The following is a 27,229-nucleotide window of genomic DNA, read 5'->3' on the forward strand; positions in this document are numbered from 1 at the left end:
TTCCTTCCCCTCCCCTCCTCTCCTCTCTCCTCCTGTCTCCTCCCCTCTACTCTCCTCTCTCCTCTCATCTCCTGTGCCTTCCCCTAGTGCAGAATCTGATCCTCTAAATTTACATTTCCCAGACTCCTGTGCAACCATGTTCTGGATGCAAATTCGATTCATTTAGCTGCACCTGTGCAAGATCAGGAAGGTGAATATGTGAAATGTGGGGATCCTGCTCTTGAGCCTGTGGCTGCTACAAGCATGGCCTTGAGAAATGGAGCTTTTCTGCAGCAGTGTCCTGAGTCTACTCTCTAGCTTCCTGGACACCAACAGGCAGTGGAGGTGGGGGCAGGCAGTGACCTACTCCGCTTGCCACTGGCTGATCACTGTCTTCACGGGCGGAGAGGCAGCCGCCATGGCCTGCACAGCAGCCATCTGCTCTCCAGATTGCAGTGACTGTACTGAGCAGTTATATTCAGCAGGTCCCAGGGCAGCCCTTGTGAGTGAGACAAAGGCATCAGCCTCGTTGGAGAGCCAGTTAGGCAGTTATCCTGATTCCAGAGGCCCTGCCTAGAGTCCACTTCTCCAGCCCCGAATTCCCTGCATTAAATCCCTTTCTGTATAAAATATGTAGACTGATTTTGGATTTCTGCAACTGACCCTGTCAATGCATTTTGATTCCTAAGCAAAGACTAGTAACTTTTCTAACAACTTGTAACAAATGCCTCTGGGGAAGGGTTTGACCTCTCAGCCCAGATGGCCCAGGCAAGAATACAGACTGTTCTATTTTTCTTGCGTGATATTTGTGATTAAATGTTATTGTTAGTGTGAGGGAAGGGGATGCTTACCAAGACCAGTGGCCAGTCCTTTAAAATGTATTGTGTTTAAATGTCTACAGCAAAATATGTTTTTCTCATTAATGTGTGTATGTGTGTGTGTGTTTTGCCATCCTCATCATCCTTTTCTGATTCTTCCCACCTCCCCTTCATCTTTTTCTCATTCATGTTCCTGTGATTCCTTGATAATTAATCCCCTTTTGTACATTCTATATTCTAACGAAATTACCTTTTTTTTTAATAACTCTCCAAATATATTAGAAACTGCCTGAGAACACAGACCGTGTCTTATTCACCAGTGTATCCCCAGGGTTTAGCACAATGTCTGGAGCAGAACAAAGTACCCAGTACCCATTATCTCATGCATGAATGAACATCCTTCTTCCAGGTGTTATTGTCTATAAATCCCACCATGACCATTAAAGGGAATATCCCAGTGGTCAGAGTGGAGAAATTCAGGGAAATACCACCCCTTGGAGAACTGCTATAATGAGGCAAATTTCTACCTGGGTGTGAGACTTGTTATATCTGTGCTGAAGACCCAGGGAGCTAGCAAAATATTACGCCTTTTTGCAGAAATGAGGCAATTACTGTAAAAGATGTATTATGCAATCTTCTTGGTAACCCAAACAGGGCTGTGAGCACACACTGTGAATAAAAAGACAGGCAAATTTTGCAAACAAGTGATTTTCCAAAGGATACAAACAGTTCTTATCAGTAATGAGTGTTCATTTGCCCAGTCATGTTTTTGCCAGAGAAGGGGCAGCCTAAAATGTGCAATCCACATAGCAGATTACAAGTCTGCTTACAGTTATCTCATGTAGTGCTCCCCTGTAAGACTGAAGTTATTACTACTCCCCACTTTGCAGATGAGGAAAGACTACAGAAGCGACACTATTGGCAAATGGCACAAAAGGCCTCAAGAGCTGGGCCCTTTGGCCTCAAGCTCAGTGCTTTTTGCACTTCATCTCTGCCTGTTTTCTCGGTCCAGCCAGGTGCAGCATGTGAACCACAGGGTGTCAGGAGAGAAAAGGCAATCATGAGAAGGGCTCTCTGCAGAGCTGGGGCTCTGGGCCTGCCCTCGGGTGCCCTTGCCCAGGTTGTCCCTCCAGCCCCTACAGTGGATTTGGACTCTCAACACTTGGTTTTCCCCATAGCCTCAGATCCATCTAGCTCAAATTATTTCTGGTGAAGTGGAAACTACAAGGGCTCCGTAGAAGATCAGGGTAAAAGTCATATCCATGTCTTAGTCTGCACTGAAAGTGTGGGGTCTGCAACCAAGAAGGTAACAGGCAGCTTGGTATTCTTCTCAGATCTGTCCTCCCCAAGAATGCTGCATTTCTCTCTGGGCACTGGTTTTAAAGAGGACATCGATGGGTTGCAAAGTGATGAGCAGAGAACAGCAAGAGGTGAAAGCACACAGTCACCCAGAGCTCCTCCCAGGCCTCGTCTCCTCCCTCAGCGCTCTCCTGACCACCCCCCTACCCCACTCCCTGGCCTCCTTCCTTGTCACTCTATCACAGCACCCTGTTCTTTTCCTTTCTTTTTTTTTTTTTTTTTTTATTTTGACGAGACAGTCTCACTCTGTAAACAGGCTGGACATGATCTCGCTTCACTGAAACCTCCACCTCCCAGGTTCAAGCAATTCTCCTGCCTCAACCTCCCAAATACCTGAGATTACAGGTGCCTGCCACCATGCCTGGCTAATTTTTGTAATTTTTTTTTTTTAAAGTGGAAACAGGTGTTTCACCATGTTGGCCAGGCTGCTCAAACTCCTGACCTCAGGTGATCTGCCCACCTCGGCCTCTCAAAGTGCTGGGATTACAGGTGTGAGCCACCACGCCCGGCCTCCTTTCCATCTCTTATCACAAGTTACAATCAAACATTTATTCCTTTGCTTAGTGTTTACACTTTGTCTTCTCAATTGTTTGTAAGCTTTGGTTCAGAAGAGACCATACTGGTTTTGCCCAACACCACAGCCCCTGCACCTTCCCCAGCATCTGGCAGATGGTTGGATTTCAGCTGCTGAATGAACAACGGATGCATGAGTGCATGATGGATGGATGGATAAGTTCATGGGTGCGACCGTGTAGAGGATGGTGGTGATGCCCAGGCGGGAGGAGAGATGATTTGAGGTGGAGTCCATGAGAACTAGACCCCACATGGAGACTTTCTTTATGTCTCGCCCCCAGTCTCAAATTGGTTCATAGAAGCTTTAGAAGGAAGATTTTCACACTGAGCTTTCACACATGGAAGAGCTCTTTAAAAGTGAAGTGAACCGCAATAGCAGTAATTATTTCTCTGTTTCTGGAGGTGTTCCAGAACCAGCTAGATGATCTCCTGCCAGGAGTGCTATGGGGTGGGGAGGAGATCCCTGCATAAAAAGCGTTTGGTCCCAATGGCGTCTTGGGATGCTTCCTGCTCTCTGATTCCAGGTGCGCTCCCTTCTGTTGAGATGGAAGCAGCATTTGTAGCCTTTGCTTGTTTTCTTTTATTCCCCTAAATAGGCTGTTAACTGATATGTTTCTCTGCTCTGCTTTCTTCCTCTGGGAATATAGATGAGGTCTTGTCCGAAAACTTTCTGGACTATAAGAACCGTGGAGTCAATGGTTCTCATCGGGGCCAGATCATCTGGAAGATTGATGCCAGCTCGTACTTTGTGGAACGTGAGTATCTTTACCATTCTTGTGGCTTGGCAGGCATGGATGAAGCAGAATTCAACTGTTTCATTATTTGTTCTGCTGCACTGCCTCCACTAGGAAATGGGCCCTCTAAAAAAGAGGTGTAGATTTAAAGAGATCCTTAAAAATATGTTCAGTAGTGAGTGGTGAGGTCTAGGGCCGTTGGATAAAAGTCACCCAACCAGCCCAGAGGGCTGCCCCTTTAATACCAAGGAAGAGTTGGTTCCTATTCATAAGCCCCTGGACTTGGGACCCTTTGGCTCAGGTCCCTTAACTTTCACTCCATAACTCCTCCGGGGGCGTCTCCAGTGTAGCCACAGTTAGATCAGGTCTTCTCAACAGGCATCCTGCCCTCTAGTTCTGCCTTTGCTTGACCCAGGCCTTCAAGGCTTCCTGCCCATGGTGCCAGTCTGTCAGTGATTTTCCACATTTTGCTCTGACCTTTGGCTCTAGCTACAGCTCCTCTGGAGGGCTGTGAGACATTGGTACTGCCATCGTATTTCTTTGATTTTTAATCTACTGACATTTTTGGATGTATAAACTTGCTGTCATGTATCTTATGTATATGTTTTCTTTTTTTTTTTTTTGAGACGGAGTCTCGCTCTGTCACCCAGGCTGGAGTGCAGTGGCCGGATCTCAGCTCACTGCAAGCTCCGCCTCCCGGGTTTACGCCATTCTCCTGCCTCAGCCTCCTGAGTAGCTGGGACTACAGGTGCCTGCCACCTTGCCCGGCTATTTTTTTTTTTTTTTTTTTGTATTTTTTTTTAGTAGAGACGGGGTTTCACTGTGTTAGCCAGGATGGTCTCGATCTCCTGACCTCGTGATCCGCCCGTCTCGGCCTCCCAAATTGCTGGGATTACAGGCTTGAGCCACCGCGCCCAGCTGTGTATATGTTTTCTAAAATTTTCTTCTGCCTTTGAAAATAAATCATTATCAGAGTTATGGCAGGCTTTTTTCATGGCTCCCCATACTGGTGTATTTCTTATTGCATGAGGAAATACCTAGATGGGCTTCATGTGTAGGTATTTCCTACACACGAAGCTCAGATTATGGGCTTGACATCTGCCAGTTGAGGAAATGCACAGCTTACCTTCAGTCCACAGCTGCTTCTCCTCCACTTGGGTATGGAGTGATTTCATGGACAAACTTCTTCATGCACTTTCTGGTTCTTAGCAGATGTTCATTCAATGTGGCATGTCAGAAAGGAAATGGAGTGGTCTGTTATTCCAGCTATCCAGTTCTCAGAGGAAAAGGTGCATGGCTAGGAATCTGAAGTTATCCATTGGCATTTAACTTGTGGTCCAAGAAAAACTATATCCTCAAGTATATTTTGCTTTCATTTTCATTCACTTTTATTTTCATTCACTCCCTTGACAAATGTTTTTGTAAGACCTACTATATTCCAAGGACTACAGATGTGAAGATGAAAGTCCTGGTGTCGGTCTTTGAAGAAACTTATGGTATCTCTGCTCCCAGCAATGACACCAATAGCTCTTTTTTGTGTTGGCTCATGCAGAATGAATAAACAATGAGGAATTTTTTATGCTATCAGGGTGTAGAGGGAACATGATTTTAGAAGATATGGTTTCTGGCTCTTGTCTTTGAGATTGGCGTCATAAAACTCCCAGCAAGAGAATTTCTTTTCTTTTTTTTGAGACAGAGTTCTGTTCTTGTGGCCCAGGCTGGAGTGCAATGGCACGATCTCGGCCTACTGCAACCTCTGCCTCCCAGGTTCAAGGGATTCTCCTGACTCAGCCTCCCGAGTAGCTGGGATTACAGGCACCCACCACAATTTTTTGTATTTTCAGTAGAGACGGGGTTTCAGAATGTTAGCCAGGCTGGTCTCGAACCCCTGACCTCAGGCAATCCACCTGCCTCGGCCTCCCAAAGTGCTGGGATTACAGGCGTGAGCCACTGCACCTGGCCAGAATTTCTTTTCTTTACTTATCTCCCTGGCTCTGGCTTTTCTCCTCTCTAATCCATGCCAGGAAAAATCCCTGAAACCCAGTTCTGCTACCATCTGCCCCAAAGCTCCATGGCTCCTCTTTCCTACTGCATCAGCTGCAATCTCTCTGCTCAGCTGGCAAGCCCCAACATAAACTCACCCTCAGCCCACAGCCCTACTTCTCCATCCTCCCCAGCAGACACCCTTCACCCTAGTCATGCTGACCTCTCCCATTACCCAACAAATAGCATCATTCAGCATAGGAAATATGGGCTTGTTTGGGGTGTAAAGATGGCTACAGCAAGTGGTACCTAATATAAACCTCCTAAATTTCAATAAGAATGGAAAGGATAAAACTTGCATGAGTAATGATTGTTAGACAAATAATCAAATGTGTGCACAAACCTACAATGGAATTTTGGTAAGAGAGGTTTTTCTTTCTTACTATGCACCCACTTTTTCCCTTTGGGTTCTAATTAATTGAGAAATAGACATAAGAACCCATTTTAAGGTCACAGTAAAGTAGCAGTTCTCAATGGTGCTGGCACAAACACAGCCTGCAAGTTTTTATCTTTTTAAGTCAGGAAGATAAATATTAAGGAAGAGGAAATCTCTGGATGGTAATTTCAATATACCTGACTCAGTCTCAAGGGGCAGTGACCATATCCCATAAAGCCACATCCCTTCTACACTTTGATACTATATGATCTCCTGACTGTCTCCTCATTTGCATGAGCCAACACACCAAAAAGGGAGAATTCGTGTTGTAAATTAATCCAGCCCTAGTGCCATTCCCTTCAAGGCAATTTTTAAAGATTTCTGTAACATATATAGAGCATTTATTGTATATTTATTCCAAATAACCATTTCACATAATTGTCTTCATGGGCAGTATGAAAACACACTTTAAATATCATTAGAAAGACATCATAGGCCGGGCATGGTAGCTCACACCTGTAATCCCAGCTTTGGGAGGCCAGGGCAGGCAGATTGCTTGAGCCCAGGAGTTCAAGACTAGCCTGGGAAACATGGCAAAACCCCTTCTCTACAAAAAATTAGCCACATATGATGATGTGTGCCTGTAGTCCCAGCTACTTGGGAGGCTGAGGTGGGACCATCACCTGTACCCAGGAAGTTGAGGCTGCAGTGAGCTATGATAGCACCACTAAACTCCAGCCTGGGCGACAGGGTGAGACCCTGTCTCATAAAACAAAAACAACAACAAAAATACATTATAATATAAAATCAGCTCTTTATAGTACATAAATATCGGCATAACTGAATGAAAGCATATTCAAACTTGGTCAAGTAGCAGCATCCTATAAAAACAAATGGCTTGACCGTGAGCCGTGACTCATGCCTGTAATCCCAGCACTTTGGGAGGCCTAGGCGGGCGGATCACTTGAGGTTAGAAGTTCAACCTAGCGTTTCACTCTGGCCAACATGGTGAAACCCGTCTCTACTAAAACTACAAAAATTAGCCAGGCATGGTGGTGTGTGCCTGTAGTCCCAGCTACTCGAGAGGCTAAGGCAGGAGAATCACTTGAACCAGGGAGTCGCAGGTTGCAGTGAGCCGAGATCACACCATTGCACTCCAGCCTGGGCAACAAGAGTGAAACTCTGTCTCAAAAACAAACAAACAAAAAAAAAATGGCTTGCAGAAGGCATATTCCAAATAACTGAAAATTGAACACTTTAGATAATGACATTGTAAAAAACGTTTTTGTGCAGACTTGAGAAGATGCTAGTCCTCAATATACCTGTTGGACTAGCAATGTCCCAGTGTTTTGGGAATATCAACAAAAGTGAAATGGGAAAGGCAGGTATTTACATTTTGCAAATATATCAAACTAATGTAGTATAATTTGTCAAAGAGTAAAAATTTATCAAGACAAGCTTGAGTTTGCAAATGATTAGAGTATTAACTCAAGGCACATATATTAATATAAATACAATAAAATGCTATAATGAATTATAGCTTTAGGAGTCTGAATGCATTAAAATTGTATATAAGATGCTATATAAATTTATATGTTATGTGAAATAATGAGCGTTTTAAAAAATGTATGATTGAGAGGTGCCAAATTAACAAGTAGGGAGAGATTGGCTCAACGAAACGTTCTGATACGGCTATCCTTCCCTAACACATCCAAGCATCAAAGCTCTCTTGCTATAATAAAAATGCAGAATCCCAGATATGATCCAAAGGGTTACAGAAGCTTCTGTTATGAACTAAAAATAAGACTCTTTGCAGTCTCCCGGCAGTAATAAACACAATTAATCTAATTGGTAAATTATACTCTCTTAAAATTAAAAATAATTTTGTAAACATTAAACATTGGCCAGATTTTAAACATCGAAGTACAACAGAAGGTCATTCTTTCTACCTGGGGATTCGATTAACATAATAAAATAAAATGAGGTGTTCCTTTTATTTTGGTTTTTATGTTTCCCTTTATTTTTTCCTTTTGTTATTTCTTTTTTATGAGAGTGGAGGTATATTGCAGATGACCTGAAGTCTACAGTGTTCTAACAGCACTTTTCTTCGGGGATAATGATTCAATTAGAAGTAGGTAATTGCTATTGATTTGTATAATTTTTAATGGTCTGACTAATTCAGATTTTGAAAGTACCATCAAATTAGGAATATTTTAAACAAATATTTTCTACATTCTCCAAGGAGTAACATACCTGATAAAAATACTAAAGAAGCCAGGCGCGGTGGCTCAAGCCTGTAATCCCAGCACTTTGGGAGGCCGAGACGGGCGGATCACGAGGTCAGGAGATCGAGACCATCCTGGCGAACACGGTGAAAGCCCGTCTCTACTAAAAAAAATACAAAAAACTAGCCGGGCGAGGTGGCGGGCGCCTGTAGTCCCAGCTACTCGGGAGGCTGAGGCAGGAGAATGGCGTAAACCCGGGAGGCGGAGCTTGCAGTGAGCTGAGATCCGGCCACTGCACTCCAGCCTGGGCGACAGAGCGAGACTCCGTCTCAACAACAACAACAAAAAAATACTAAAGAAAAAAACCTGAATCGTTTCTTATTCTCTGGCATAATTTTTCTCTAGGGGGCACCTGCCTATTTGACTGTAGTATCAATGGCTATCACATGAGAACTGTAAAGATACAAACTTTAACTCTGACAGAAGACAGAACTGGTGAAATTTTAAGTTGACCCATCCTATAAAATCATATGATACTGTATTATTGTAGTAACTCAATTATCATGTTTTCATACATGCATTTGAGCTCTGCTGGCCCATTCGAACCTTCAGAGGGAGCTAGCACAGTCATTGTTCATTGTGTACTTTGTCAGAGTCTTTCCAAATCAGGGCTTGGATTGCTCCAGAACACTGAGATGAGGTGATCCTGAAAAGAGGGTATCCTGTCTTGATCTCTGGTCCAGATCTGCTCTGTGTACCTCCCTGTTCATCCAGTTTTAGTAGGAAGAACTGGGCAGTGTGTCTGGCGTGACCTCTGCTTACAGCAAAAAGAGACCACTGCCAAAGGGGCTGCCCTTCTCCCCCGCCCGTGTGTTGTTGTCACTGTCGTGGGCACCACCTCTTCACAGCTGTCCAGGCATAAACGAGAAATCTGGAGTCAATTTCAACCTCTGTGCCTTGCCCTAGTGTCCTGCCCCCGCCAGTCAGCACCACTCATCCCAGACCCCATCTCACCTCCACGGTCAGTCTCAGGCTCAGCCCATCTCTCCCCTCCCTTCCTCGTGTGGAAACCTGGCTGGATGCACACCTAGATTGCTGCCTGCTGTGGTCTCATCATTCCCTGCACCCATCAGAAGAATGCCCCTCAACCTTTTTAGCACATCATTTTCAAATCCTTTTCCATATGCCATCATCAGTCTCAGTCCATTCAGGACTATAACAAAATACCTTACACTGGGTAATTCATAAGTAATAGAAATTTATTTCTCACATTTCTAAAGGCTGGGAAGTCCATGATCACAGTGCCAACAGATTCCGCTTCTGCTGAGGGCCTGCTCACCTTCAAAGACGGTGCCCTCTTGCTGTGTCTACATAGGACCAAAGGGGCCAAAGGGGCTGGCACACCCCTTCAACCTCTCTTACAAGGGCATTCATCCCATTTAAATCATCATCCCATATTTTAAAAACACACAGGGGCTCCTGATTATACATAACAGAAAATCTAAGCAGGCGACCTTACTGTCAGTTTGTAATGACTCCCCCTGGACCATGGTGAGGTGAGCCTCACACAGGTAGGAGCTGTCGAGATCTGCCTCCTTACTCTGGGCTTCAGACAGCGGCTTCTAAGCCAGAGGTAGCATAATGGCCACGGCGAGTTGGGGCTCAACCTCACGCCCAGGGAGGCCCTCTTGACTCTGAGATTCTGTTTCTTCATCTATGAGATGAAAGTGATGCACATCCCCCACCGGGCGTCCCGTGAAGATGACCTGAAAAAGCTCAGGAGAAGTGCCCAGCCATGTATCTGGGCCAGCAAGAGCTCAGTCAACACCAGACCCTCTGCCATAATCACAGAGCTGTGAATTAGGAATTACAGGTGTTGTTCTGAGAGGAAACGGGGCAGGAACGTACATCCAGCTTTTATTTCTGCTCTGGAAATGGACATATTGGTGCCTTGGTAAGAACTGAGACATGAGGCCGGGCGCGGTGGCTCAAGCCTGTAATCCCAGCACTTTGGGAGGCCGAGACGGGTGGATCACGAGGTCAGGAGATCGAGACCATCCTGGCTAACACGGTGAAACCCCGTCTCTACTAAAAATACAAAAACTAGCCGGGCGAGGTGGCGGGCGCCTGTAGTCCCAGCTACTCAGGAGGCTGAGGCAGGAGAATGGCGTAAACCCGGGAGGCGGAGCTTGCAGTGAGCTGAGATCTGGCCACTGCACTCCAGTCCAGGCGACAGAGCGAGACTCCGCCTCAAAAAAAAAAAAAAAAAAAAGAACTGAGACATGAATGGCTTTATGCTGAGAGTTTTCTGTGGGGAAACCCTCTGCAGCCAAAGCTGGAGACCAAAGGGCACTGGAGGAAAAGCAGGGCTCCAGGGGAGCCGGCCGCCTTCTCTTCCTTGACATTCTGGAGCAATGTTTCCCTGCGGCGGTACAGCCAGAGCCAGAGCAAGCTCGCTGGGACCAGAGGCACCGGCACCAAGATGAGATACAGGGGCTTCCTCAGGCTACAGTCCAGATGGCTAAGGTGACATGTTGTTAGAGCCTTTTATTTGAACTTGGGCATGTTTTCACCAGGACTGCTCTGCCTTTAAAGCCAGCGTGGCTAAGGACCGCACCGCAGGCTGCCATTTTCAATCACTGTTGTGTTATTTCCAAGGACATGTCTCAATGTGTGCCACAATTAATATTTGGGCCATAGGCGCTAAGCCCTTAAGAAGGTTAAGTCTACATGGGGAGACTGAACCCAATCTGTGCAACGTAAAGGTGTGATCATTGCACTGCTTCACAGGTTTTCTGTTAGGAAAAAGTATGACTCCGTATACATATCTGCAAGATAATAGGCATATTTATATTGTTGTGCCATCTGATTTTTTTATAGAGCTCCCTGGAAACCAAGACTCCCCCCGCCACTGCCCACCCACTTTAGCACTACGCTAAAGTGAAATCATGGTTAAAATTGCACTGTGTAACAGTCATGAAGTAATTCGTGTTGCTTATATTCTTACTTGTGTTTCTTAAATTGTAGGAAAAGAATATACAGTTCACAGTGATACTCCTGAGATTCTTTTTCTTCTTTCATCTATGTCCTTTCACCACACAATTAATTTCCCTCCCTGGTGTCCCTACCACCTGAACTTCTCCATAAACCTACCTCTGGTTATACCTCATACTCACGTTGGTCTTCCCTTCCTTATTTCCTACCAGTTTTGCTTTAAAATCCCAAAAGAATTTATCTTGCTAGAGAGGCATCCCCTGGGTAGAGGAAGGAGTCCAAGCTACCAAGTCCATAATCAGGCACTCTCTAGCAGCCCAGAGTGAAAGGGCTGGAAATATTCATACAGTGATAATTCTGTCCCTTTGATGTTATCATGCATCATGTGATATCATATATTAGGTATTAGACATCCTGTGTGCTAATGGGATATAGAAAGAACATAATAGTGATTAAAGAGCAAGATTAAAGGTACGGCAGGGTGGAGCTGAGAAGTACAGGAAAGATAAGTGCTTAGACTTTATGTAGTCTATGAGCCACTTATATTTTTTTTTTTCCTCTTTTTTTTAGTTTTAGGATGACATGATAAAACGGATTTGGGGCCAGGCATAGTGGCTCACATCTATAATCGCAGCATTTTGGGAGGAAGAAAGGTGGGAGGATCACTAGAGCCCAGGAGCTCAAGACCAGCCTGGGCAACAAAGTGAGACCCCATCTCTACAAAAAATAAAAATTTTAAATTATTAGCTCTGTTTGGTGGCATGCACCAGTAGACCCAGCTACTTGGGAAGCTGAGGTGGGAGAATCACTTGAGCTGGAGAGGTCTGTAGTATAACCTGAACTATGGAGCAAGACCTTGTCTCAAATTTAAAAAAATAAGTAAATAAATATGGGTTTGTGACTATTCGTGCAAGACAACTTCAGGGAAACATATCCACCTTCAGCGATCCCAGCCAAGGCTTGCAACATGGGACACAGAAGAAGCAGAGAACTAGAGGGGCTGCAGTTGCGGCTGGTCCCTGTCTGAACTGCATGGGGCTGCCAGAGGCCAATCTGACTGAACGCGGCCAATGAGACAATGGTGTGTGGCGGTGGAGGGCCCGATCCACGTGGGAAGACAAGATGCAGGCATGCAGTCCCTCCTTAGCGCATCAAGGATTCCATTGCATCTGGGGGACATCAAAATTGACCTGCAGTCCATGGAGGTCTCAATCCTTCAGATTAAATAACAAAGCACGACTGAGCATTATTACAGAAAACAGCCAGAAAGATATAACCAGAACATTCCATTCAGATTCGCAGCAATACAAAACGATGGTGCCGGCTTTCAGTCAGATACATGTCAGATCTTCCCAATGACAAGAAAACCCTCCATTGACATAAATAAAGGGTCAAGGCCTATAACCCAAAGTCAGACTTTTCTGGATTAACCTTGAGTTGCCAAGTCGGTGTGAGAACATAACAGACACAGCTGCCTCTCTGAGCCCTATTGTGCTGGAGGCCTGCTGGGGACAGTGCTGGTCTCCAGGGACTCAGATCTAGACATGCAGGCTCCATCCCTGCATGCCGAGATTCTGGCATTACACTAGGGAGACAAGCATGCATTTCTTTTTGTGCCTTGTGTGAAATAGTATGAGGAGGAGCCCTAGCCTGACCTTGGCTAATACCTAATCACCTCCAAGTTACAGGAACTAGGCCAGTGAGAAGGAAGGTCTGGACTCGGGGTCAAGTGGCATACAGGGGTGGGAAGGGATGAGGCTGGGGTGGGTGAGACAGAATTGGAAAAGAAACATTCCAGGGAAGGAGCCCAGGGTCAGAGGTTCTAGGCAGTTTGGACATATGCATGCAGAGCACACAGAGCTATGCAAATGCTTTAAGTAGAAAAAGCATTCCGATTAGACTTGCATTCTAGAAATTGCATTCTGGCAGAAGTGTGGAGAGAAGACTGTAAGGTGCTGACATTGGAGGCTTGAGACCACCAAGAAACTATGGCATGAAAACAGGTGAAAAACAAAAAACACCTGGAATGAGAAAGATGGAAGAGGCTGACTCAGAAAGAGGCTTAGGAGGTAAGATCAACATGGCTTGGTGAGGAACTGGATGTGTGCTTGGGGAGAGGAAAGGGGCAGAAGAAGAATCAGCTGCCTCTACAGCACATCATCCAAGACCGAGAGGTCAGAAAGGGGGCGAGTTTGGGGAATGAAGACGCCAAGTTCAGGCTGATGTGTCTGTGGGCTGGAAAGGTGCAACACACAGTTGCCTGGACACGGCGTGCTCAGGAGAAGAACCTGGCTTTGAAACAGAGATGAGAAAGGAACAAGCAAGTGCTGTGTGAAGTGAGGGTGTGAGGACTTTGTGTAGGGGGAGTGTAAAGTAGTGTTTCTCAAAGTGTAGCCTGCTGAAAATTGCAGGAGAGTCCTTTACCCAGGGTGGTTATAAGAAGTGCAGATTCCACAGGCAAGAGCCTTTCTTTTTAATAAGCATACCATGCTATTCTGATGTGCCTGTAAATGTGAAGATGACTGATACAGACTGTGAGAAGAGGAGAGTTGAGGATGGAATTCCACCGAGGAGCAAGAGGAAGAAGAACAGAAAGAGAGATCATGGAGTTAGGCATGTTAAGGGTGGCCATAAATTCCTTGACGCTCTTCCTATTGAGAGGCAGGGTCCATGTCGCCTCCCCTGGAGCCTGGGTGGGTGCTGTGACCTGGGCTGATTTCCAAACTAAAGTGCCAACTTCCAGCCTAGGCTTCAAGATATTGGAAGTCCTTCCCTTTTGGGACACTCACTCTTAAAGCCCTGAGACAGCTGGGCTGGGAGAAGCCCTGGCTAGCTATGGTCGAGGCTGTGTGACAAGAGCATGCTGGCAGGCCCAGAGCTTCCAGCCATCCCCAACCAGGCAAGAGACCACATCAGACGTTTAGCCCTAGCTGCTGTCAATGGCAACAGCATGTGAGAACCGCAGGAGAGCTGCCATGCTAAGCCCATACCTCACAGAACTTTAAGAGATAATAAGAGGGTGCTGCTGAAGCTGTCAAGTTTTTGGTTTGATGATTATACAGCCATAGTAACCGGAGCACCAGGGAAACCATCAAGAGCAAGGCCCTGGAAGTCAAGAGAGGAGAAATCATCAGCGGTGTCATCAATATGACCTGCTGAGCGCCACAGAGTCACAGAAGATAACTTGTGGAGGGTGGCCATGTGGGGGCTGTGGGCTTTGTCTAAATAATTCAAGGAGTTGGTGAGAAAGACTGCAGGCTGAAGGGCAGAGTGATTGGTTCATCCTGGTTTGCTGGAACTCTCCTGGTTTGGGCCCTAATAGTTCTGTGTCCCAGGAAAAAGCTCAGGCCTGGACATGCTGGAGTGGTTGGTGACCCTCTGGTGAATCTGCACTGATAAAGAAGAGGCCAGGGGAATACAGCAGTCCTATGGGACACTGGCAATGAGAGTGGCTCTGAGAAGATAGCCGAATGAGGAATAAAATCAAAGGGAGGTCTTTTAAAGATCAGGGTGGGGCCAGGCACGGTGGCTTACGCCTGTAATCCCAGCACTTTGGGAGGCTGAGGCTGGTGGATCACAAGATCAGGAGATAGAGACCATCCTGGTTAACACGGTGAAACCCTGTCTCTACTAAAAACATACAAAAACTTAGCCAGGCATGGTGGTCGGCACCTGTAGTCCCAGCTACTCAGGAGGCTGAGGGAGGAGAATGGCGTGAACCTGGGAGGCAAAGCTTGCAGTGAGCCAATATCATGCCACTGCACTCCAGCTTGGGCAACAGAACGAGACTCCATCTCAAAAAAAAAAAAAAAAAAAAAGATCAGGGTGGGCTTGCATATGTTTATAGACTGAGTGGAATAGGCCATAAAAATCGAGCCTCTCACTAACTTAGTGCTTACAGGTATCAACGTTCTTGGCAAGGATGTTACCGTGAGGTGGACGTCATCACTGTTGTATCCAGTGATAAATCTTATTCTCTGAGCATCATGGCAGCTTGCCTAAGGTTCAGAGTGGTAGGTGGTGGAGCTGGGATTTGAGCTCAGGGTTATCTGTTGTGCTTCAGCACCATGGCAGAGCCCACGGGAATGTCAGAGATGTGGGACATTGAAGGGCAGTTTGATGGATTGAAGGCCATGAGGAGTCAGAAGGCAACAGGACCCAGAGAACAGTTATGGGACAGGCCTTTCCTAGAAGCTCTTGACTGGCTAGGGGTGGGATAACCAGAAGTGTGAGTGAGGCAGGTGGCAGGTGCAGGATGGGAACAAAGAGACAGGAAGAAATGTGTTTCTGCTGACCACTCTACAGTGCCCGCTTTCCTAACAAGAAGGGAAATAAGAAGAAGAAATTGGAAGAACTCAGGAGTGATTTTCATCTACACAGATATAGTAGAGTGAAATTGGAATGCTACAAAAATAATATAATAATAGTAAGCTATTTATTTATAGCTTCTCCTCTTCCCCCTCAAAGCCACTCTACACACAAAATGAATCTCTTTTATTCAAAATCACAGACACACAGAGCTGGAACCTCAACCCGGGCTGCTATGTCCCTCTAAAAACTTCAACAACCCAAGGAAGGGACTGTTAGCCTGTTTTGATCTCTATGAGGTGGGTACAGATCCCCAGGCATGCGCACAGGCCACATTCTCTAAATGGGGCCCTGCTCTAAAGGCCTGTGGCAGGTGGGTGTGGCGAGAAGCCGAATTTGGCAGGCAAGAATGTGGGACAGACAAGGGACACTGACCCAACTAATATTCTGTGTCTGAACCTGCAGCCAGGTGGGTGAGGCAGTGTCTGAAGGGCATGGCAGGCTGATCACCACGGTGTCCAATTACACAGACAGACGCAGCAGATGGGAGTAAAGGTGGCTGCGGTCATTTCAGGAGTGTGGCCTGTGCTCTGGGGAACAGTACATGGGCTGGGGAACAGTACATGGGCTGCAAGGTCCAACCCCTGGGCTGTCGTCTGGGGTAAGCTACTGTCCTGAGTAGAGGAATAACACTAATAATACCAACAGCTAAACCTCTCTGAGCCCTCCCAATGTACCTGGCATCATGCTGAGAACCTTAAATATATTGTCTCATTTAATCTTTATGGAACCCTAGGTGGCAGATATTTTTATTTTCCCTTTAATGAGAAACCTGAGGCAGAGGAAGATAATGTAACCAGTCCAATAGTCATAGGTAACAAACAAGTGATAGGACTGGGATGGGAACCAAGGCAGCCTGCCTTCAGAGACTGCTCTTTAGCCACTGTGATGTCCTGATAAGACCGAAGTAGGCCAGTAGGGGTCCCATGACTAAGGTAAAGGATTGGTGCAAAATTCTGGTCCCGTGGAGAGCTGCAGTATTCCTGGGGGCTTTACCTCCCTGGTATGATAGGCAGGGAAATGTGGGGGCATCAGCAAACACAGACATCGCTGGACTATCACACGCTGCCAAAACGGAGATCTGGAAGGAAGGTCAAGGTGGTTAGTATACAGCCTTCCTCATATCCAGATGATCCCAAATGGGGAGCTCAGTGTGCCTCCTATAAAAAGCTGTAGAGAAAGTCACATTAAAAGAAAAGGCTACACAGGATTTCGATCACTTCCTCACATGTAAATCCGAAATCGCCACCGTTTGGTACATTTGTTACGTATGGATGGATTCCATTTGTGTATGCATTTATGAAAGTATTACTTATTCCCTACAGAAAATTTGGGGAAAAGATCAAAGCAAAAATCATCTATAATTTCAACACCTAGATAACATTTTAGAAGAGTATTTTATTGCTAGTAGCATTTCCCCTTACAGGGCTTAATAAGTATGTATTCAATTATTTAACGAATGAATGAAGCTGGTGCTCAGTATTCCAGTGCACTAAGCATGAGACTTATGCTCAAGGACAGCAGCCATTACATCTTCTCTTTCCCATAGATGCCCCTGATCCTAAAACGTTGAGTTTCCCTGCTAGGCGAAGAGACAGGGAAATATGGGCAGAGGGAGGGGGCCAGATGGTCTCTGGGTCAGCCACAGGGAGATAACAGAGTCAACTGACCTATCTACCTTTCCCTTGTAATAGAGGTGGCAGAAAGGTACCACTTTTGAAAACAGAGGACTCTGCTCTCTGTCGAACATGGCCCAGTCCACACTGGGAATCTGACCAACCAGTTTAGCAACTCCTCCTCCCTCCATTCGGACTAGGAAACTGATGCTAGAAAAGCAGTGGAAAGGGAGAGTTTTCACTTTTTCCACTTTATTCCCACCTTATACTTCTCTCTTTTAACCTGTTGAGTGTTTCAGCCAAGTCAATGGTTGTGCATAGCCACAGCTGTTTTTGGTGAGGACAGAGATCTGTGTAACTTCAGAAAGTCCTACCTGAACATTATGTGTGCCTTCCTGGGTACTTTCACAGCTTATGTGCACCTAATCTACCTGGGACCAATTCAGAGGTCACTCTCAGGACTTTCTGACATCAGTCAAGATAGGTCTCTAGTCAACTGCAAGGCCATTGTCAAATGGTGCCAGCTACACTGTCTGCTCCAGCTTTGAACAACCAGGAAAGCGTTCAGAGTCCAAATAATACAAAAGTATACAAAACCTGTCCCAAACTTTTTTTTTTTTTTTTTTTTGAGACGGAGTCTCGCTCTGTCGCCCAGGCTGGAGTGCAGTGGCTGGATCTCAGCTCACTGCAAGCTCCGCCTCCCGGGTTTACGCCATTCTCCTGCCTCAGCCTCCCGAGTAGCTGGGACTACAGGCGCCCGCCACCTCGCCCGGCTAGTTTTTTGTATTTTTTTTAGTAGAGACGGGGTTTCACCGTGTTAGCCAGGATGGTCTCGATCTCCTGACCTTGTGATCCGCCCGTCTCGGCCTCCCAAAGTGCTGGGATTACAGGCTTGAGCCACTGCGCCCGGCCAAACTTTTGTTAATGCAGACTTCTCTGTCTCATGTATCACACTTTCCCAAAATTGTAGAGTCAATATGGTACCCAAGAATATTGAAAAAACCCACCAACACCCACAAAATTTAGACACACACAACCCTTATCCATTGCAGCAGCTGCTAATCTAAGTTTTGTTCCTTCTTTCTAAGCAAAACCAGAGTTTGCAGAACCTGGTCCATATTTATTAGACTTACATTGCTATTGCCAGCTGTGTTACCTGAGGAAAGTGGGCAGACAAAAAGCAGAAAAGAAAAAGGAGAAAGTCATCCTTGTTTTATTGTCATTAGAATGAAAGCCAGTCTCTTCCAGGTTATCCAAGGCTTATGAATTTAAATCCCAAATCAGAGAACTCACCTTAGAGGGGAGAAATTGTGACATTATGCTTCTCATATCCTTTGGGGAAAATACAGTTACAAATAATCCACCCTCTACCAGAGAATGGCATATGAAATACTCTATCTCTATACAAAGTCTGGAAATTTGGACCTATAGACACAGCCTTTTCTTGGAACTTCTGTTCCTTTCTCTCTGTGTATTTACCCTTGAAAAGAAGAGGTTTATTTTACAGTATGAATTTTCTGTAACACAGAAGATAAATTTCTGGTGAAAATTAACCCGTTAAAACCTGCCTAACCCTTCAACAATGAAAAGGATAAGTATTAAAAGAATATGATGAAATATTTTTCAGAAGGGGAAGAGTAGATTATGTCAATTCTTTTTAAACAGTCAATAATAGAAGGGAAAAGGCAGAAAGAGTTTAGAAACATGCAGAAAAAAGTAGTCAAAATAATCCACAATTAGGCCTTACCCTTACTGCTAGCCTAATCACCAGCAGTTCCCAAATTAGAGAAAAATACATTTCAGGCAAACTCAATATAAAAAAATTAATATTCAAACAGCAGAACCAGTTAAATGGAAATCCAGCTGCTTGACACATAATGAAGTGATTATGGTGACCTTACCACCTCACTGCTATAGACTAATCTTTGTGAGTGGAATTAATGCCTTTATAAAAGGAGGAAGAGACATGATTTCTCCCCCTGTGCCATGTGAGAACACAGCAAGAAGGCAGCCATCTGCAAACCAGGAAGAGAGCCCCTCAGCAGAAACCTAATCCACCAGCACCTTGATCTTGAACTGTCCAGCCTTCAGAACTGTGAGAAATAAATGTCTGTAGTTTAAGCAACTCAGTCTGTGGTATTCTTTATAGCAGTCCAAAATTGCTTAGATACTCACAAAACCAATTCTTACAAGATTTCGAATCTTTCTTTTTCTCTTTCTTTCTTTTGTGTTCCTTCCTTGCTTTCCTTTCCTTCATCTCTTTCCTCCTTTCCTCCTTTCCTTTCCTTTCTCCTTTTCTTTTCTTGTTTCTTTCTTCCTTCCTTCCTTTCTTCCTTCCTTCCTTCTCTTTCCTTTTCTTTCATATTTCCTTTCTCCCTTGCCTCCCTTTCTCCCTTCATCTCTTTCTCTCTCTTTCCCCTTCATCTCTCTTTCTTTCTCTCTTTATCTCTTTCTCTCTTTATCTTTCTTTCTCTCTCCTTCCTTCCTTTTTTTCTTTTTTCTTTCTTTCTCTCTCACCTTCCTTCCTTTCTCTTTCTTTCTTTCTTTTTTTTTTCTTTTCTTCCTCCCTCCCTCCCTCTCTTTCTTTTTTCCTTCCTTTCTTTCCTTTCTTTCTTTCTTTCTTTCTTTCTTTCTTTCTTTCTCTTTCTTTCTTTCTGTCTCTCTCACTCTGGAGTACAGTGGTGTGATCATACCTCACTGCAGCCTCAAGGGCTCAAGTGATCCTCCTGCCCCAGCCTGCAGAGTAGCTGGGACCACAGGCACACACCACCATGCCCAGCTACTTAAAACTTTTTTTTTTAGAGATGACGTCTCACTATGTTATCCCGACTGGTCTCCAGCTCCTGGCCTCTTGTGGTCCTTCACCTCAGTCTCTCAAAGTGCTGGGATTACAGGTGTGAGCCTCCACTCCCAGCCAAGATTTGGACTTTTGAAAGAAAATCCAGCCTCCTTCTCAGGACTCTGTGCAGACCATGACTTTTTTTTTTTTTCTTGTTTATTTTCTCTTATTTCATTTTAAATTTAGGGAGCACATGGCTTGTTTGTTATAAGAGTATTACATGCATAATAATGAGGATTGGGCTTCTAATCCACCCATCACCCAAATATTGAACATCAAACTCAATAAGTAATTTTTCAACCTTTAGCTCTCTCCTAACTTCCCCACTTTGGGGGTCCCCAGTCTATTATCTCCATCTTTGTGCTCATGTGTACCCATTGTTTATCTCTCCTACAAATTAAAACATGTGATGCTTGATTTTCTGTTTCTGAGTTAGTTCACTTAAGATAATGGCCTTCAGCTCCATCCACGTTGCTGCAAAGGACATGATTTTATGTTTTATGTCTGTGTAGTATTCCATGGTGTATATATATGTTTTATTTATCCAATCAACTATTGGTGACACTTAGGTTGGTTCCATGACTTTGCTATTGTGAATAGTGCTGCAATAAACATAGGAGTGCAGATGTCTTTTTAATTAATGATTTCTTTTCCTTTGGGTAGGTACCTAGTTGTGGGTTTGCTGGATCTAATAGTAATTCTATTTTTAGTTATTTGGAATATCTCCATATTGTTTTCCATAGAGGCGGAACTAATTTATACTCCCACCAAAAGTATATGAGTGTTCCCCTTTCTCTGCAACCATGCCAACATCCATTGTTTTTTGACTTTTTAAATAATAGCCATTCTGACTAGTATAAGATAATGTCTCACTATGATTTTAATTTGCATTTCTCTGATGATTAGTGATGTTGAGCATGTTTGTTGACCACTTGTATTTCTTCTTTTGCAAAATGTCTGTTCATGCCCTTTACCCAGTTTTTAATGGAGTTGTTTGTTTTTTTCTTGTTGGGTTGTTTGAGTCATCTGATATAGACTTATCTCTGAGCCTACCCGGACAAAGATATATTTGAGAGCCCCAAGGTGACATCTCTAAGTCAGTCAAGTAGCCAAGAGCCCCAAGATGACATCTCTAGGTCAGCCAAGTGACCAGTGCATGCTGGACAACACGTTGTGGAAAGGCACACACTATTTTCCAGGTGTTACAGGATGGTATGTGCATGCACTTCATTTCTCACCTTTTCTTCTAACAGTCTGACACTAACCTGCTTCATCACAGCATCTCAGTGTCTTCAGATGCTTTTCCTGGATGGCCTCTCCAACTCAGCTGAATAGCCAAGATCATTGTCTCCCAAGAGGCAACAATTCCAGCAAATTCTAAACCTACAGACATTATACTTTCATGAAGTCCCACCCCAATGGCGCACAATGTCTTTTTTTTATAAAATACACTCATTTGCTGTGAAGGCTGCATTTGCAGTGTCAGGGCCCCCTTAGAAGGACCCAGCATCCAGTTCCTGCACCCTGAATCTGAATCAACTGCAACTGGGAAAAGCAACTACCAATTGAATATGCACCATTCCAGATGGTCTGGCATATTTATGTGCTTTGAGTTGCCATGTCCTATGTGCCAGAGAGCCAAAACTGGTTTCAGGCAACTCGGTCCTCCACCATCTGACCAGTCAAGACTATTCTCTCCACTTAGATTGAAACACAGAGACCTACTCCAGTGATCGAGGATTAGGGACTTTTGTGGCACAGAAGGCACTAGACTCGGTGATGATATTACTGCTGCTCTCTTGTCCTTGGCCTGGGAGACACTGTTGGGATCCCCTGCCTCCAGCTTGAATGCTTGGGATAGGCTTAGAAAGTACTCAGCTGGTTCTACCAGGACAGGGGACTGCAGCATCAGTGCTGTGTGATGTCCTGTTTTCATTCCTCGTATTCTTCACTCTTGCCTGCTATATCCCTCACCAAGGATTTTTTATTTTATTAGTCTTTTCAAAGACCCAACTTTTGGTTATCTTGATCCTCTATATATGTTTGTTTTCTTTTTAATTACTTTCTGCTCTTTATTCTTTATCATTTCCTTCTTTCTACTTTCCTTGGGTTTAATTTGTTGTTCTTTTGCTAATTTCTTGAGATTGCTGCTTAGCTCGTTGGTTTGTAGCCATTCTTGTCTAATGTATGCAATGAGACTGTCAATTTTCCTCTAAGCAGTTTTTATTTTGCTTTATTTTGGTAAAATTCTTGCTGAAGCACAACACACACACAGAAAAGTGCACAAATTTAAGTGCAAAGCTTATGAATTTTTCAGAAAGGGAACTCTTTCACGTAAACAGCACCCAAATCAAGAAGCAGAGCTTTACTCACATTTTAATCTGTTCTGTTTCTCTTCATCCTTCTCACACATCTGTGTTTCTGTCTGGGATCATTTTCCTCTAAAAAAAAAAGAATTCCCTTTAGTATTTATTTTAGTGCAAGCCCACTGAAGATAAAGCCTCTCGGTTTTTGTTTGTCTGAAAACATCACTATGTCACCTATACTTTTGAAGAGTAATTTCACAATATATGTAGAGAGAGCTGAAGGTTAGGTGTTTTCTTTAGCACTTAGGAATGTCATTTATCTTCTGAAAAGTCAACGGTTAGTCTTTTTGTCATTCCTTTGAAGGTAACTATCTTCCCCCATCTTATGCTTTTAAGACTTTTATCTTTGTCTTTGGATTTCATCAGTTTAACTACGATGTGCTTACCAGAGGATCTTGTTTTTATCCTATGGTTTATCCTGAAGCTTAATGAGAAGCTATTATCTTCTCAAAAGTTGCCTTTACACCATTCTCTGGAACTCCAGTTACATACAGTGGATGATTCCATCGTATTCCTCTGTTCCTTTTTCTCTATGTACTTTCTACCCTTTTTTTCCCTCTACCTTCTTTTAATCCAGATATTTTCAGTCGACCTATCTCCCAGTTTATGAACCCTCTTTCTGCTACACCTGATGTCCTGCTAAACACATGTATCAAGTTCCTAATTTCAGCTATTCTATTTTCAGTAATAAAATCCTCATTTGATTTTTTTCTATTGGTTTTAATTTTCTGGCAAAGGCTGTACTTAATGTATCCATTTTCTATTACATCATTGTTTCTTTAAAGTCTTTGCCAGATGACCTCAACATCAGGATTCTGTTTCCCTGCTTCTATCTATTGCTGTACTTGGTAATTTTCTGTCAATTGCCATACATTGGGTATGAAATATTATACACGTGAAGTACTTTAGGTGATGACGTCTTCTCCCAAAGAGGGTTTGCCATGTCCTCAGCTAGGCAGTTGGGGTGCTGATGGCCTTAGCCCAGTAAGAGGGGAGACCCGCGGGGTGCAGTCCAATTCTGATAAGACACAGTCTCCTTCTGGCTCACCCGTGTTCCTTAGGACCCCTCTCAAGGGCTTTCAGTGGGGGCCCTCTCCCTGCCAGATCTCCTCAATACCAAGAGATGGCAAATTTTGCCTCTACTTTTCAAATGTTTTCATGATTAGATTTTTAGTCTTTTGCCCTCAAAGCTTCAGTATTTGTGAATGTCTGAGGGGAAACAAGCTGTGTATTTGAGATCTCCCATGCTGTAACTCTCGCCCATCTAGTCAGTCACCAGGGAAAAGGGGCTGTAGTTTACCGGAAACCCCTCATCTAGAAGTTTTAGTCCTATCTGAGATTCCACTGCTCTGCAGTGCCTGGAAACATTTTGTTTTAAAATCAGCTTATTTAGTTATCTGTAGAACCATTAATCTGCTGCAACAACTATATCCTAGCAAAAACAGGAAGTCTTTAATTCTCTCCCCCGCTTTTTTTTCTTTCTGAGACGCAGTCTCGCTCTGCGGCCCAGGCCAGAGTGCAGCGGAGGGATCTCGGCTCACCGCAACCGCTGCCTCCTGGGTTCGAGCAGTTCTCCTGCTTCAGCCTCCTGAGTAGCTGGCATTACAGGTGCGGGCCATCACGCCCAGCTACTTCTTGTATTTTTAGTAGAGAGGGGGTTTCACCATATTGGCTAGGCTGGTCTCACTGTCCTGACCTCAGGTGATCCACCCACCCCAGCCTTCCAAAGTGCTGGGATTACAGGTATGAGCCACCGCGCCCCGCCTCTAGTTACCTTTGAACTGTGCAAGCAGTAGCCCCAGGGATCAAAAACTCTGTCCTGGGGTGGTGACAGTAATCAACACTGAAATGAAAACAAAATGCATTTTTCCATTGTTTTTGAGTTTAGAATTGGCCCCCTGACACGTGAAGTATTTCCCATAAATAAAAGCTACAGTGTCGTCTGTTGGTGGGAGTGTAAAGTAGTTCAACCATTGTGGAAGACAGTGTGGGATTCCTCAAGGATCTAGAACTAGAAATACCATTTGACCCAGCAATCCCATTACTGGGTATATACCCAAAGGATTATAAATCATGCTACTATAAAGACACATGCACACGTATGTTTATTACAGCACTATTCACAATAACAAAGACTTAGAACCAACCCAAATGTCCATCAATGATAGACTGGAGTAAGTAAATGTGGCACATATATACCATGGAACACTATGCAGCCATAAAAAAGGATGAGTTCATGTCCTTTGCAGGGACATGGATGAAGCTGGAAACCATTATTCTGAGCAAACTATCGCAAAGACAGAAAACCAAACACTGCATATTCTCACTCACAGGTGGGAACTGAACAATGAGAACACTTGGACACAGGGTGGGGAACATCACACACTGGGGCCTGTCATGGGGTGCGGGGCTGCAGGAGGGATAGCATTAGGAGAAATAGCTAATGTAAATGACAAGTTGATGGGTGCAGCAAACCAACATGGCACATGTATACCTATGTAACAAACCTGCACGTTGTGCACATGTACCCTATAAGTATTATAAATAAATAAGTAAATAAATAAATAAAAAGTTACAGTGCCATTTTACATATTGGTTTGTTGCAGTCACTTTTGCTATGGTACCATATTTAAAGGCATTAACATGGGATTTATTCTTCTAAGTAAGAAATTAGTCAAGTAATAGTTCTTCGCGTAAAAAATACGTATCAGCTATCACAATTACGTCAAAAAGAAGTTGCAATTAACCATTTTTCATTCAAATAACCAGACAGCTCATAATTTACCTATTAGAGAAGCATGAGTTTATCACGTGGCAATTTGTATAAGTTAGGGAAATGTGAAATTCTTAAAAATACAAACATCTTCTGTTTATTAAAAATTTATTACTTTTCCAGTTATTTTCAAATTAATTTAATTTTAGTTTAGTTTTAGTTAATATAACCAGTCTGTAATACAGCATTCTAAATCATGATGACTTTTGGAAGTACAAATCCAAGTTAGATGATACCTGTATCAAATTATAAAATTTTGACAAGTCAATATGACATTTGGTAGTACAGTAAGATTTTTTCTGTTAGAGTCATATATTACTTTAATGATAATTTTACTATAAAAATATCATTTGAGTAGCAACAATATCATGACTTTCAGGGCTGTTTATAGTAGAGCAAGTGTTTGTTTGTTATTGTTTTGGTACAATTTAATATGGCTTTAAAAATTATGTAATTTTATACCTTTGAATGAGTTCTTAGATACAAGCCTTACTAAAATTAAATGCAGCAGGACAAGTATGCATAAAAGATGACTCTGTTTCATTCTGGTGTTGGTTAGAAACCAGACTCATGCCTGAAAAGCTTTAACATTTTACCTTAAGGAGATACAACAGGTAATATCAGTTTTTAAATTAACATAAATTTTCCAACGTTTACTATTAATATTTACACTTATAGTGGAATCATCAATGTTAGATTCCTTGTCAATGAACATTATTTCCATTTATCCTCATTTATTTGGAAACCCTTCACCATTCCTTTTGTTTTGATCAAAAGTCACAACCTTTCTCGAAGCTGCTTATTTCTTACAATCCATTTAATTTATAAAAATAAATACAAATGGATAGATTGCCATATAGGATAGACTGGCAGGACTCAAGGTTTTATACAATTAATGTTGATTATTTGTCTTAAAGTGCTGCTCTTACTGTTTCCTCTTGCTGAAACCAAACACCCTTCAGACACAATTTATATCACATTATTCTACTGTTACTCAATCTTTTTGAGCATTTGAAGATATTGTACTTTCCATTACTCCTTCTAGATAACTCTTGAGGCTAACTCTTTCAGAGTAATTATAGCTTTTTTTGGTTAAAATTGCTTTTCTTGGGGTTTGAGGATATAGTCTCACATCTATTTTGTAAATGACATATTAGTAGATTTAAGTTCATTATTCTTAAGAATGTTTCTACATAGAGGCCGGGCATGGTGGCTCATGCCTGTAATCCCAGAACTTTGGGAGGCTGAGGCAGGTAGATCACGAGGTCAGGAGATCAAGACCATCCCAGCTAACACGATGAAACCCCGTCTCTACTAAAAATACAAAAAAAATTAGTCAGGCGTGGTGGCAGGCGCCTGTAGTCCTAGCTACTCGGGAAGCTGAGGCAGGAGAATGGCGTGAACCTGGGAGGTGGAGCTGGCAGTGAGCTGAGATTGTGCCACTGCATTCCAGCCTGGACGACAGAGCAAGACTCCGTCTCAAAAGAAAAAAAAAAAAAAAAAAGATTCTTTCTATGCAGATAATTTGATTCTTTCTGCAAAATAAGTGACTTCACAATGGAAGACTGTGCTGATCTATGTCTGTCTAATTCATTTATTCTGATTGCACTCTGGTTCATAAGATCTGAGTGTTTTTGCATTGCTGATATTGTAACACCTGGGTAGCTAAAAACTTGCCATGAAGTTCAGATACTCAAGGTGCTGGCAAACTGCAATGTCTGAGCAACAGTATTCTTTTTTTTTTTTTTTTAATTATACTTTAAGTTCTAGGGTACATGTGCACAACATGCAGGTTTGTTACATAGGTATACATGTGCCATGTTGGTTTGCTGCACCCATCAACTTGTCATTTACATTAGCTATTTCTCCTAATGCTATCCCTCCTGCAGCCCCCCACCCCATGACAGGCCCCAGTGTGTGATGTTCCCCACCCTGTGTCCAAGTGTTCTCATTGTTCAGTTCCCACCTGTGAGTGAGAATATGCAGTGTTTGGTTTTCTGTCTTTGCAATAGTTTGCTCAGAATAATGGTTTCCAGCTTCATCCATGTCCCTGCAAAGGACATGAACTCATCCTTTTTTATGGCTGCATAGTGTTCCATGGTGTATATGTGCCACATTTTCTTACTCCAGTCTATCATTGATGGACATTTGGGTTGGTTCTAAGTC

At 43.6% G+C, this 27,229-nt stretch overlaps 1 protein-coding gene across 3 annotated transcripts in view; it reads left to right on the top strand.

The window, feature by feature from the left end:
- HECW1 (HECT, C2 and WW domain containing E3 ubiquitin protein ligase 1) overlaps nucleotides 1–27,229 on the top strand; it is a 441,946-nt gene that overhangs the window by 188,815 nt on the left and 225,902 nt on the right. For all 3 annotated transcript variants that reach the window (XM_033193922.1, XM_033193924.1, XM_033193923.1), the window contains exon 3: nucleotides 3,377–3,484. In XM_033193922.1, coding sequence (XP_033049813.1) covers nucleotides 3,377–3,484 — 108 coding nt within the window. The remainder of the gene's footprint in view (nucleotides 1–3,376; nucleotides 3,485–27,229) is intronic.

Source organism: Trachypithecus francoisi, unplaced genomic scaffold, assembly GCF_009764315.1.
Source record: "Trachypithecus francoisi isolate TF-2019V2 unplaced genomic scaffold, Tfra_2.0 Lachesis_group4, whole genome shotgun sequence".
In the NCBI taxonomy this organism is placed as follows: Eukaryota; Metazoa; Chordata; class Mammalia; order Primates; family Cercopithecidae; genus Trachypithecus; species Trachypithecus francoisi.